At 40.0% G+C, this 13,425-nt stretch overlaps 1 protein-coding gene across 1 annotated transcript in view; it reads left to right on the top strand.

Moving 5' to 3' along the window:
• FSCN1 (fascin actin-bundling protein 1) overlaps window positions 1–7,059 on the top strand; it is a 40,336-nt gene extending 33,277 nt beyond the window's left edge. Inside the window, exon 5 of the mRNA XM_012542843.3 lies at window positions 3,995–7,059. Coding sequence (XP_012398297.1) covers window positions 3,995–4,197 — 203 coding nt within the window. The 3' untranslated portion in view covers window positions 4,198–7,059. The remainder of the gene's footprint in view (window positions 1–3,994) is intronic.
• The last annotated feature ends 6,366 nt before the right edge of the window (window positions 7,060–13,425 follow it).

The raw sequence follows: 13,425 nt of genomic DNA, 5'->3' as shown, positions 1-13,425 counted from the left end.
AAAGATAAAATTGAAATTTGAATCTACATTATACTACCTTACTTTCCTTTTGTTCCTTGATCCAGATGTGATTTAATCAGCTTTGAGAGCTCCCAATATGGAAGTGCCTTTCATCAATGCACATAAGCAAAAGCTTTGTAAAACTTACAGACCTAGAATTGTCTGGAGGCATGAATGATTTATAAAAACTCTGTATTTTTACTTTCTGGTAAAGTCTAATATTACAAAAAACTTGTGGTCTTTGAGGTCTTTGAAAATCTCTTTTAGGCCAATTTGGGATTCTCATAGTCTGGAAAGAAATTTATTCATCAAGTCTGGATCCTTTTCCCAACTTAGCCATGTTAGTTGGGTGTCTCGGAAATATATTTTCATCTCTTGACTATTCTTTCTTCAATTGCTTTTAAAAAATGTAGACAAGACTAGATTTTTTTTCTCTATGAATTTTTTATCTTGTTTTCCTGTCACTTAGATCTCCCCCATGTTCATCACTGCTTGGAGAGCCATACCTTATTACAAAAATGTAAACACTGAAATAATGTGATATTATATGCTGCTGTGAACCCCAGACCTTAATTTTTGAGATTCCTTCCATGGAATGCTGGAAAAGAGGCTAGGATTTGGAGTGTGAGAGTTTGGCTTCTTATTCGAACAGCCACTTACTTCTTAGTAAAATAACAGCCTATTTGGGCCTCAATTTACTCATCTTTCAAATAAATTAGTTGTTCTAGAGAAAGGATTCCTTTTTTTTTTTTTTTTTAAGCTTTTTATTTTCAAAACATATGCATGGACGATTTTTCAAGACTGACCCGTGAAAAACCTTGTTCTCTAAATTTCCCCTCTTCCCCCCACTCTCTCCCCTAGATAGCAAGTAATCCAATATATGTTAAACATGTTTTTAAAAATATGTATGTTAAATCCAATATTATATACATATTTATACAATTATCTTGCTGCATAAAGAAAAATCAGATCAAAAAAAATTAAAAAGAAAACAAAATGCAAGCAAACAACAACAAAAAGAGTGAAAATGCTGGTTTTTGACCCTCACTCAAGTTCCCAGTCCTCTCTCTGGGTCTTTCTATCACAAGATCATTGAACTGGACTTCATCATTAGAGAAAGGATTCTTAACATGGGATCCATGAAATTGTTACCTTAATATTTTGTTAACTGAATTTCCATATAATTGGTATTCTTTTTTATTCTTATTATTTTATTCTTTTTTTCTTATCTATAAGACCTTTTATATTTATTTCTTATCCTTTTATCTTTTATTTATTCTTTTGTTTTACTTTCTGAATTTAAAAACACTATTTTGAGAAGGGTTTGTGGGCTTTATTAGCCTGCCCATAGGGTCCATGACACAAAAATAGTTCAGAATCCTTGCATTAGAGGATCCATAGGGTGCAAATTTGATTGACTCGTTGTGATGGGATTGATCCCTGTGTCTTTCTCAAAGGCATATCTAAACAGATGTTAATGACATGGTAGAACTGCCTGGTGCTTCTTATCTCTCTTTCCTGAAACCTCGCCAGGCAGGAAGCCAAGGACTAGAGAACAGTGGAATGTTTTCTTATCTATTTGCTGGAGTCCCAGTCTATCAGCAGAAGTCACCCAAAGTCCCATTTCTCCTCCAAGTAAAAACCTCCACTCTCCCACTGGTACCATTCACTGAAAATATCAGTCAATGGATAACACATGAGTACTTTTTCTTTCAAAGTATTGTAGAGATATTATGTGACCATTTTAGTCACTGTTTCCAAGGGAAGTTGGTTTAGAGGGGGACAGCCTTTAAAAACAAATTATAAAAAATAAATTCTTGAAGGAAGTAACATTAATTTACATTCCAGAATGCAGGAAATAGCTTTCAAAGCTACTCCTTTGAAGTGTGGGTAGTTTAATGCAAAATGCAGGCGCCTGCAACTTGCAATTAAATCTTGTCCCTGACACTAACTCTTCATCTTGGGCAAATCAAATCACTTCCTTTTTGCAATTCTTCCTCTCATGTAAAGGATCTGAGGGTTCTCTTCCAGTTTTGAATCTTTGACATGATGAAAAGATAAAGGAATCACACCACATTACATGGGAACGAAACTTTAAAAACTTCCTTTCTTCCAGGAAGTACTATTGACTGAAAACAGTTCAAGGACAGCGAATGGTGATAGTTATGGTTTGTCAAAGAGAAGGTCAGCCTTTAGAGAGAATGTCATGATTTTTTTCCCTCCTGACCTGCTTCTATCAGAGAAAGATTCCTGAGCTAGTGAGGAAATTTGAGATTGAAATAAAATGATATAGGATTTCCACTCCCTCTATTTTTGATTTCCTTCTCAGGTTATTTTTACCTTATTTCTAAGTCCAATTTTTCTTGTGCAACAAAATATAACTGTATGGACATGTATACATATATTGCATTTAGCATATACTTTAATATATTTAACATGTATTGGTCTACCTGCTATCTAGGGGAGGGGGTGGGGGGAAAGAGGGGAAAAGTTGGAACAGAATTTTTTGCAAGGGTCAATGCTGAAAAATTACCCATGCATATATCTTGTAAATAAAAAGCTATAATAAAAAAAGAAATAAAATAATTCAACTCAGCAAATTCTTAGATATCTGTTGTGTATGAGGGACAATACTGAGAAGAAGGAAACAAATAGTTGGTGCTCTTGAGGAACTTTTATGTTCTATTTTGGAGATAAAGGTTTATAGAGAAGTGAACCAGGAGGCCATTTGAGATGGGAGAAAACCTTAACAACTATTTTATTAAGTGCTTACTGTGTGCTAGGTACTGTGAATACAAAGAAAGGCAAAAAGTAATCCCTCCTTTTACAGATCCTACAACATAAAACTACATCCAAACATAATATATATACAGGATTACTTTGGGATAAAATTGGAAGAAATATTTGTGAAGTGATGGTTGGAGTGCTGAATTTGGAGTTCAGATCCTGCCTCAGACATTTATTTTGTGTAACATTAGGCAGTCACTAAACTTTTGAGGAGGCACCTTTAAAAAAAGGAGGAGTTTGGTCTCTGACTCTTACAAATGTATTTCAGTTCTAAATCGATAATCCAGAGACAGCTGGGTAGCTATAATCAAATCCATCTTGACACTTAGTAGCTATGTGACCCTGAGCAAATTACTTAATCCCTATCTTCCTCCTCAATTCCTTCAATTATAAAATGGGAATATTTGTAAATAGAAGTTTTTTGTCATTCAGTTGTGTTTCTGTTTTTGTGATCCCCATTTGAGATTTACATAGCAGAGATGCTGGAGTAGTTTGACACTTCCTTCTCCAGAACCTTTGACAGAGAAAGAAACTGGGGCACACAGGGTAAAGTGACTTGTCCAGGGTCACACAGCTAACCTAAATTCCAAAGTGTCTGAGGAATTTTTTTAACTCCAAGCCCTGGCAATCTATCTGCTGCACCACCTATCTGCTCCCAAGTTACGTGTTAATAGTTTATTAATTTATTATCATTAAAACTTATGTTGGGAGCAGCTAGGTGGTGCAGTGAGTAGATACTGGACCCGGAGTCAGGAAAACCTGAGTTTAAATCTGGCTGTGTGATTCTGAGTAAATTTGCCTCAGTTTTCTCATTTGTAAAATGAGCTGGAGGAGGAAATGGTAAACCATTCCAGCATCTTTGCCAAGAAAGCCCCAAATGGGATCACAAGGAGTCCAACTTGACTAAACAACAACAATAACTTAAATTAATGAAATGATTTCATAAAATCCAGTAATGAACGATTGGTATTTGAAAAATTTAGCACACTGCCGACACATGAAATGCATGTTCTCTTCTCTAGGGAAGGTGTTCATTGAGCTTTGAACCATAGGGAAAAATGAAAAGGTATTGCATTCTGGTTAAGAAAGCTTATGACCATATCATGATGAATATTTAGGAGGCGCCTAGTAAATCTCTCTAGCAAGGTTGTTTGGACTCCAGGTGATTTGGTGACAAGGATTCACTTCTCTTTCTCTCTCTCTGCAGACTCTACCGGGAAGTACTGGATGGTGGGAAATGAATCGTCTGTCACCAGCAGCAGCAATACTCCCGTGGACTTCTTTTTCGAGTTCTGCGACTATAACAAAGTAGCCATCAAAACCAATGGCCGGTATCTGAAGGGTGACCATGCTGGGGTCCTGAAAGCTTCCACAGAGGCCATTGACCCTTCCACACTCTGGGAGTACTAAATGCACTTTAGCGTTGGGTTTTCCCACCTCCCACCCAGTCCCCTTTCCTCCCCAACCCAATTCCCATTTCCCACCCTGATGATAGTTTTCATTTCGGCCCTTTTCCTTTCATCCATCTTGCTTCCCTGTGCTCCTTACCCTGCCCCCACCTCTATCTGTGGAAGGATTTCAGGATGGCTGGCTATATTCCTACCTTTTTGTTTTTTTTAAATCTCCCTTCCCTTCTCTGTTTTCAGGGGTGTGTTTCGTGTGTTAATGGTGTGGGGGTGTGGGAAGAAGCCTTTTGCCTTTCAAACTGGAAAATCCAGAGAAAATGGTGCATCATCTCATGCCTTTGTAGTTTGCTTGGTTTGGGAAGTTTTCCTCGCCCGCCTTTTTGGAATTGGGGCAGGAAGTATCATCAGCCTAATCCCATCCCAGCAAACGCAAGGAGGAATTTTAAGAATCATCTCCACCTTCTCTCCTGTGCCATAGTATGGTGCTGGCACCTTTTTTTTTCTTTTAAAAATTCTGACCTCTGGTGACTGTCTGTGCTGCTGTTGAACCTTACTGCCTGCCTGCTTTGACTCTGGCAAATGGTGCTACGAGTGGGCTTTCAGGGCTAGGGGGACCAGCGTTGTCTCTGACCATGGGTTAGGATGGAAGGAGCACTGAATTCTAGGACCAGGCCCCCTCAGAGTGATAGCCTGAGTGACCCTCCCTGGACTTTCCTAGCTTCCTCAGTCCCTGGAGGAATCACCGGTCCGGTGATGAGAATGAGAAACAGGCCAGCAGGTCACTTCCTGGATGGGTCCACTTTTTTGTAGGAGGTACAGCTAGAAATTTGCTCATAGTCTTTTAGCCCCAAGGAAATCACCACAGAGGATGGTGCTTTTGCTAGCATCTTCTGCCCGAGATTACCACCTTCCTTCCCCCTCAAGAGGAAACCGTAAATAAACCAAGGGGTCTAGAAATGACTTTCCTGCCAACTTTTACCAGATGCTTCCCTAAAGCCGAGCTCCCCCGTGGCTAAGAGAGCATCCCCTGCTGAGCGTGGGGGTCCCTGTCGGACTAACTGGGCACTCTTGGTCACACCCACAGCCATCTCTCTCCATGGGAAGGGGACATCTACCTCTGTGGTGGCACTATATCCCCCGGGTGCCTTCCAATTTTTCAGCCAGGTAATCTCCCCACCCCTGCACACCCCCAACGCTTTAGGAGAAGGAATACTATTGCCTTTGAGCATGGGATAGGACACCCCCCAGCTTAGGGTGTGCTAAGCTTTAAACTCGGGGGTAGAAGCTTAGCCATATGTTCAATTTTCTTCTGGCTAGTACCCAAACTCTTGGAGCTGCTACAGGAGCTTTAGATATAGTGGGCTGGATACCCTTTGGTTGGAAAGAGCCAAGCTGACTTGCTTTTTAGTTCCCTTCTCTCATTTTCTAGGAATAATGGTTGGAATTGCAAAAAGGTAAAAATGTCCATTTGTAGATCTAAAATCTTGCTTGGCGAACTTTGCACAGTGGTGGTGGTTCGGTCTTTTTTTTTTTTTTTTTTTTTTTTTTTTTTTTATGTTGCTTTTTTCCCCCCTTCCCCTTTATATAATCTACTGGAAACCTCGAACCTAACTGCACATGTTTTGTTTTAACTGCTAGATGCCCGTTCCCAATTGTACCTATGCCCTGTGGCTAGAATGCTTTTTGGGATTCACTCAACCCTAATTTTCCCAGCCCTCCTTCCCCTTTCCCAGGGGCTCTCCCTTCTGCAATGATGGCATGAAAATATCATATGTTACTAGATGCAGAGAAATGACCAAAACAGTATTTTTTTTATATCTATTTATATAAGCTCTCCGTGGCACTATCCGATGTTGTCTGTAATTGGTCTGCATTAGAATTTAACAATGTGAACGTCTGTAAGAGGTGATGCTGAACCTTCAGGGTTTTTGCAGGCACTTTCTGGGGAGCACTTCTCAGAAAGCATTGCTTCTCTGCCTGCTGATACCCTGTCTGCTTGCTCTCCATGCCTTCCCCCCACCTTGGCTGCCTCCCTCCACCAGCTAGAGTTGGAATGTGAACCCCCCCCCCAACATCTCCTTTCCAAGTTAAAAGTAGTCGCAGCCCCCATCCTGCTTACCATCGGGGGACTTTTTTCTTTTAATGCCCCTCCCTTTTCTGGTGGGCTTGACTGGCTCCAGTAGGGACCCCTCCCCTTCCCTGCCCCATCACCTGCTTCATCTCAAACCTTCCCCAGCTCTCAAGTTTGCTTTCCTGGCCCTTTCTGCTTGAAAGCCAGGGAGGAATATCCTAAGAGAGGACTGCTACCTATGATGGGGAGAAAGAAGAAGAGCACTCCCTTAGAAGCCTTATACCCTTGTTGCTATTATGGAGGTTGCCTCCTCCCTGTGAGTCGGTGCTAAATGTCTGTAACTGGAATCTGAAATTCTTGTGGAGGAGACTGAATAGAACCTTCCTTCACCGTTGTATGTTGTCAGTCCCTTGGATCTCCAGGGGCCTCAAGATAGAACTTGTGGGAGACCAAAGCCATGTCTGAAAGAGAGAATTAGGCAATCTGAAGTCACCGTGTGCTTTCTGGCCTTCCCTTGCCTTCAGCTTCGCGCCCCTAGCCGCCTCTGCCCCCATCCATTCCCAAGTAGCCACCTGGCCCCTGGCGTTCTCCTTGCTGGCTTCTCCCTGTGAAAGTGGGTTGAGAATCCTTTTTTCTATCTCTTGTATCAGGTGTCGTGGCTCCAAAAGCAGCCCATTTGGGTGGTAAATTTTCAGTTTTTAAATTTTTGTTTTCAAGTGCCATTTGTATAACTTAAATCACAAATAGCTTCAACTGGAAAATTAAAAATTAAAAAAAGAACAGTAACCACAAACATCTCTGCCCTGTCCTCGTGCTTTGTGTGTTTGGGAAGAGAGATGGGAGGAAAACAAGTTATCCAAGATTGTGAAATGGTGTAGGGGAGGGAGCACGTACCCAGCAAGTTTCCCTTCCATGGACCAACATTGTTTTGGTGACAATTCAACCCAACAAGTATGTATTAAGTACTTACTGTGTGGTTGGCATAGGGGGATTCAGAAAGAGAAAAGCCTCTTCCCCAAAGGGGCTGTGGAAAATTGGGAAAATGTTTATGCACATAAATTAAATATATGTGTATATATACAGAAACAATAGAAAATAACATGGGAGGAGCAGAAATAACTGAGCAGAAAAGTACTTTTGTTAGGAGGTGATAGAAGATCATTAAAGATTTCAAGAAACAATCGGGAGGAAAAACATTCTAAGCATGAGAGGATTTGCCTATGTAAATGCATGAGGGTGAGGGATAAAATAATGATGGAACATTGGTTAAGGAAGTGGCTTTTAAAGACCATTTTCCTATTGAATTAGAGATCTTTCTTCCCATTGAAGAGTGAACTAGGCAGGTATAATATGACAAAAGCAAATAACTTTCAAATCAGATTAACAAAAAACCACTAACCAAGATTTCCAAAGATGAAACATGCCTCTTTCCTTCTGACAAAAGTGTGATATGGTACACATTTTTAATTATATGCATGTGTATATAAATTTATGTATGTACAGTTTTATAATTTGTAGATTTAGTTTTAACATTTTATAACAAAATATACATACATATAATAACATATATAACACACATATATAACAATACACATATAAAAATACATAAAATTTTTGGACTTAGCCAGTGAAGGAATCTTTTGCATAACTTCATATAAGGCTTTCATTTTCTCTTTTTCCTAATGGGGAAGAAATGTAAGGGACAGAAAATAGATTTTTCTTCATTGAAAATTTTTTTAATTTGCAGATAGGGGAAATTAGAAGCCTAGCTCTTGGTTTAGAATAATGAGCTAATTTTGAAATTATTTTCTGAGATGAGGGAAAAGTGGTACTAGCCTTTAGTATTTGTACACTGGTCTATCTGTCTGGATCACTCTGAATTATTTCATTGATGAATTGCAATATATCCAGACAAATCCATTTCATGGAAATGAAGGACCTAAAAACTTTCAGGGGGAAAGAAACTGAAGAAATTGGAGATGTGTAGTATCTCCAACGTGAAGCATAATATGAGCTGGTAGACACAGGATGGTTAGGTGCAAAAGGGGCTGATTCATGGAATAAGGCTTAAAATCCTACCACCATCTGTGTGAAATGTGAGCTACTTCCCTCCGTGGGCCTCAACTTTGTTATAATTAGAATGACCTCTAAAATCTCTCAGCTCTAAAAAAAAATTTAAATAGTATTTTATTTTTCCAAATACACGTAAAGATAGTTTTAAATATTGATCTTTGCAAAATCTTGTGTTCTAAATTTTTCTCTTACCCTCTCTCAGACAGTAAGCAATCTAATATAGTTAAATGTACAATTCCAAACATATTTCCATGTTCATCATTCTTCCCAAGAAAAATGAGATCAAAAAGAAAAAAAAAAACTTGAGGATGAAAAACAACAAAAAAGGTGAAAATACTATATTTTGATCCACATTTAGTCTCCATAGTTCTCTCTTTGGATGCAAATGGCACTTTCCATCCCAAGTCTATTGGAACTGCCTTGAATCACCTCATTGTTGAAAAGAGCCAAGTCCATCACAATTGATGATCACATCATCTTGTTGCCATGTACAAGATCTCCTAGTTGTGCTTACTTCATTCAGCATCAGTTCATTTAAGTCTTTCTAGGACTATCTGAAATCAGCCTGCTCATCGTTTCTTACAGAACAATAATATCCCGTTACATTCATATATCATAACTTAATCAGCCATTCTTCAACTGAGGGACATCCATTCAGTTTCCCATTCCTTGCCACCTCAAAAAGAACTGCTACAAACACTTTTGCACAAGTGGGTCCTTTTCCCTCGTATGATGTCTTTGGGATTCATACCTAGTAGACACACTGCTGGATAAAAGGGTGTGCACATCAGCTCTAAACTTTTGAGTTTGTGATTTTTCTCTATCACTTTAGAGGGCAAAAACGGGAGTAACAAGTGGAAATTATCAATCCAATGTTAAGGAACAACTTTGTAAGAGCCAAGCAAGAGCTGCGGAAAAATCAAAAACACTTTTGGTTACCCAAAGCTGAAAGGATTAATGCAAATACTGGCTGATCAGTATTTGCAAATGGTTGATCATTTGTTAAGCATGGTGCAAAGGGGATTCTTGTGCTGGGTGGGTCCAACTTCTAAAACCCTGTCCAAATTATGTTTCAAAAATTATATCTCTGGAGTTAGCACTACCCCTCCTTCCTTTTACCTGGAAACATGGCCCCAGTGCAATGCAATTAGGGGATTTCAGAGCTACAGTGTATGCCTTAAGAAAACATCCTATGGGGTTCTCATTCCCTCTGCCCACCCCTCCCACCCCACCCACTCCCATTCTGGGCTATAGCCATTAGTTACAGAGAGTTGTGAGGCAGGTGTTCAGGCAGAGTTTCCTGCTGTTGCTAATTAGCAAATTGGAATACTAGTCTTTTCCTGTCTCTGCAACTCTGTGAGGTCTCATTCTAACCTTTCCTCCCCAACTTCCCAGTTTGAGTGGTTCCAAAGTAAGAGTGAAGAGGAAAAGGATGTGATTCTCATCAAAAGAAAAATGGTGATCCAGTTTCCTATCAACAAGCCTACTATATGCATGGTACATCACCAGGACTATAACTAAGGCAGGGTGACTGTACTTCAGGGTGATGTCATTTTCAATCCTTTAACAGCCCAGGAAATAACAGAACTTAACACCTAATTAGCAAGAATAATATGAAGCAGTAAGCTATGAAATGGCATTTACTCTAATTGTGGCAGTCTCAAAGTGGTTTTTCAAGAGTATCTGCCCCACCCCTCCTTTAAAAGAATTTGTCTTAAAAGTTGTTTTGAAATTGTGCTTTTGCTTCTTGTCCCAGGTATAAAAACTTATTCTTTACCCTCAAGGAATTTACAAGCTGAGGATAGAAGACATAAATGGAAAGGTAGAGATTTTACACACAAATCATATGTGAAAAGGAAGGGAGAAGGTGGATTACAGTACAATCATTTTCAGGGCCTGAGGTTTCCCATGACGAATCCATGAATACATTACAATATGGGTGTTCTCTAGTTCTGTAGGTATGGTTTATAAGTGATTGTTTCAAATCACAGAGATCATTACTTGGTGGGAGAACAGGACCAGAGTTCTAGGATGAGAACAGGTCCTACAATCTTTGATTCACTTCATTTAACATATACAGGAGAATGTAGTCAAGGATGAATTGATTGTTTCAAGATGCACTGTAAGACTGCCAAAAAAGGCAGTTCTGAGAAACTTAAATTATTAGCATATTCATTACACATATCATCTTTTATTTTATTCTTAATAGTATTTTATGAAAAGACAGTTTTCAACATACATTTTTTGTAAAACTTTGTGTTCTAAATTTTTTTCTCTCCCTTCCTTACCTTCCCCCACCCCAAGACAGCAAGCAATCTGATATAGGCTAAATAACACATAGCAGCTTAATTATGAAAATCATCATAACATTTCCTCAATACACACCTCATATTTGCCTGTTGACCAATGATCTCACATCTCAAAGAAGGGGACCCCCATCCTGTTATACCTGTTTGAATAAATCCTAAGGCTCTCTTGCCAAAAGTGAAGCTTGAGCCCTGTGTGGTGGGAACCTGATACTTCTGAGCTTTGGCTGGAAGAGTGAGAGATGCTCCAGAGAATCAGGGAACCGAGATTATCCACATGGCACCAGAACCCTTCCCTACATACTGTCACCAGAATAATCTCCAATATCCAGAAAATCAGATTGCTTCCCAGATCTAGGTCTAATGGAAGACATTATGGTACAGAGGTTACAGGTCCTGGAGTCAAGAAAACCTGAATTGAAATTCAGTCTTTAGATTCAAATTAGTTATGTGAGCTTGGGAATGTTCATGACTTGACATCTCCCACTTTCAATTTCTTTCTCTGCAAAAGAGGGATAAAAATAACATCTGTCTGCCAGAGTTATGATGATCACATGAGATACATGTAAACCTTATTTGACGCAGCATATAAATGCCATCTTCATCACCATCAATCATCATTATAATAATAATTATATCACCATTATTATTATTATTCCTGAGAGAAGAGGTCTGAGCATTCTTCAGATTTTCCCCATCATCACTACCTCTGGTCTGTTTTCCGCCCAAGTTCCCCCCCCCCCCCCCCAAAGCAGCCATGCAGCATCTCTGGGAATCAGACTTATCTTGGTTACCATGGTGATACAAATGCAGAGGGGCCAGGGAAAATGCCAAGCAGCTTCTGAAAGACCCGGTGACCACCATGGAGGAGACTGGCTAATTGGGAGGCCAGAAAAGCAGGACCAGCCTCTGGGATATTTAGAGACAAGGGGTCCTTTGAGGAGGGGATAAGAAGGAGGCTGATGAATTTACAGGGAAATTGTGAAGGAGGGAGAGGTCTTTGCATGGAAACCTACCACCCCTGACAATATCCTCCCCCTCCAACCCTCATCCTTAGAAGCTACAGCGTGGGAGCAGATCCCAGAGAAAGCACGAAGATGGCTGCTTCCCAGATTAGCACAATCCCTGGCACATAATCAGCACCTAATAAATGCTGATTGATTGATTGGTGGGTTGATTGCTTGCTTGCTTTCCTCATGGCCCTTAGTGTAGGAGGGAGTGGGCAAAGCTAGGTTGGGGTCTCATCCAACTCTCCCGGCAGAATCTCCTGCTCTTTGTGCCCACCCCCCATTCAGGCAGCCAGCAGCTGAGTCATGATAAGCCCACGTTTCTCTGGAACTTTATCACTCCGTCAGCAAGCAGCTTGCTGTGTGTCAGGCACCCTGCTGAGGGCTGGGGATTCAAAGAGAGGCAAAAGCAGCCCTTTCCTTCAGAGATCACATTCTATGGGAGAGATACTGCAAACAGCTATGTGCAAATTGGATCTAAGCAGAGAAGATGGGAAGGTCCCAGCTATGGGATGAGAATTTGGGAACCAGGAAAAGCTTCCTGGGATCTGAGCTGAGCCTTAAAGGATGCAGCAAAGCCAAAATTAGCAAGCAAGGCTGAGCATTGCAGGCCATTGAAGTGGGGGGAACAAGGAGATGTGGCATTGTGTTTGAGGAACGCCTGGTAAATGTACATGATATGTATATGTGGAGGGGACATTGTAAGAAGATGGGAAACGTGGGATTGGTTTTAATTTCCAAACAGAAGATTTTCTGTTTGATCCCTAAGATAATAGGGAGCCAGTGAAGTTTATTGAGGAGAGATGGAGAGGGAGAAGAGTAGGACATGGCTACAAAGAACTATGTTTAATCATAAATCCTCTGGAGAGGAGTTAAAATAGGGCAGCAAGTCTGGAAAAGGTGGATTCAATCTCCACCTCCTACTCCCAGCCCATGTGACCCTTTCCAAAGAACCTCCTCTCAGCAAGCAGCATCTTAAACTTTGCCCTATTACCTTGACAGGATTTTCCTCGCTGGAAGTTCCTTATATCACAGGTCCGGTATAAAAAAAGACAAAAACATTTAACCACAACCCTGGAAATTAAGTAGTATAGGTGTTGCTAACCCTGTTTTACAGAGGAGACTCAAAGAAATATTGAATGGTCTGTCAATGGTCACATGGTGTTGCCCACTAGTGGACCAAAGCCCTGTATCCAGTCTTATCACTCATTTCCTTATCCACAACTGACTCACAGTTGAAGGTTCTGGGAGTTACCTGAAAAATTAAATTTACACCAAGGTGCTAATGACCAGAATTACTTAATGTGTTACCCTTCAAAGGATATTTGCATTTTTTAAAAGACACAGCTGGAGGGAATAGACATCTGCTTTGAGAGGGAATCTTCCTTTGTTTTATGTCCTGGATCCTTCTGGCAGTTTGGGGAGAAGTCGGTGGACTCCTTCCCAGACTACTGTTGTCACTGATTTTAACTCATAATTGAACAAAATGCTAAATTTCAGTTAAGGGTTAGTGAAAATAATGGTGTAATGTTTTTCCCATCCAAGTTTATGAACCCCAGATATAGTAAGGATAAGTTTTAGTACTTTAGTAAGATAGTAGGAATATGTTTGTCAGCAGTATAAATGACTCCATTTTCTTAGTCTTCCTTTTTGTGATTGAGCCGTTTTTTAATACATTTTTTCCCCTCTGTTTTTCAAGAATAAGAACAAGTAACCCATGTAGTAAGATAGAATAAACAACATGTGTGTATTAAACAATTGATAAACATATGGAA

This window comes from Sarcophilus harrisii, chromosome 1, assembly GCF_902635505.1.
Source record: "Sarcophilus harrisii chromosome 1, mSarHar1.11, whole genome shotgun sequence".
Taxonomy (NCBI): Eukaryota; Metazoa; Chordata; class Mammalia; order Dasyuromorphia; family Dasyuridae; genus Sarcophilus; species Sarcophilus harrisii.
The sequence above is the reverse complement of the archived record's forward strand: the minus strand, read 5'-3'. Positions and strand labels throughout refer to the sequence as shown.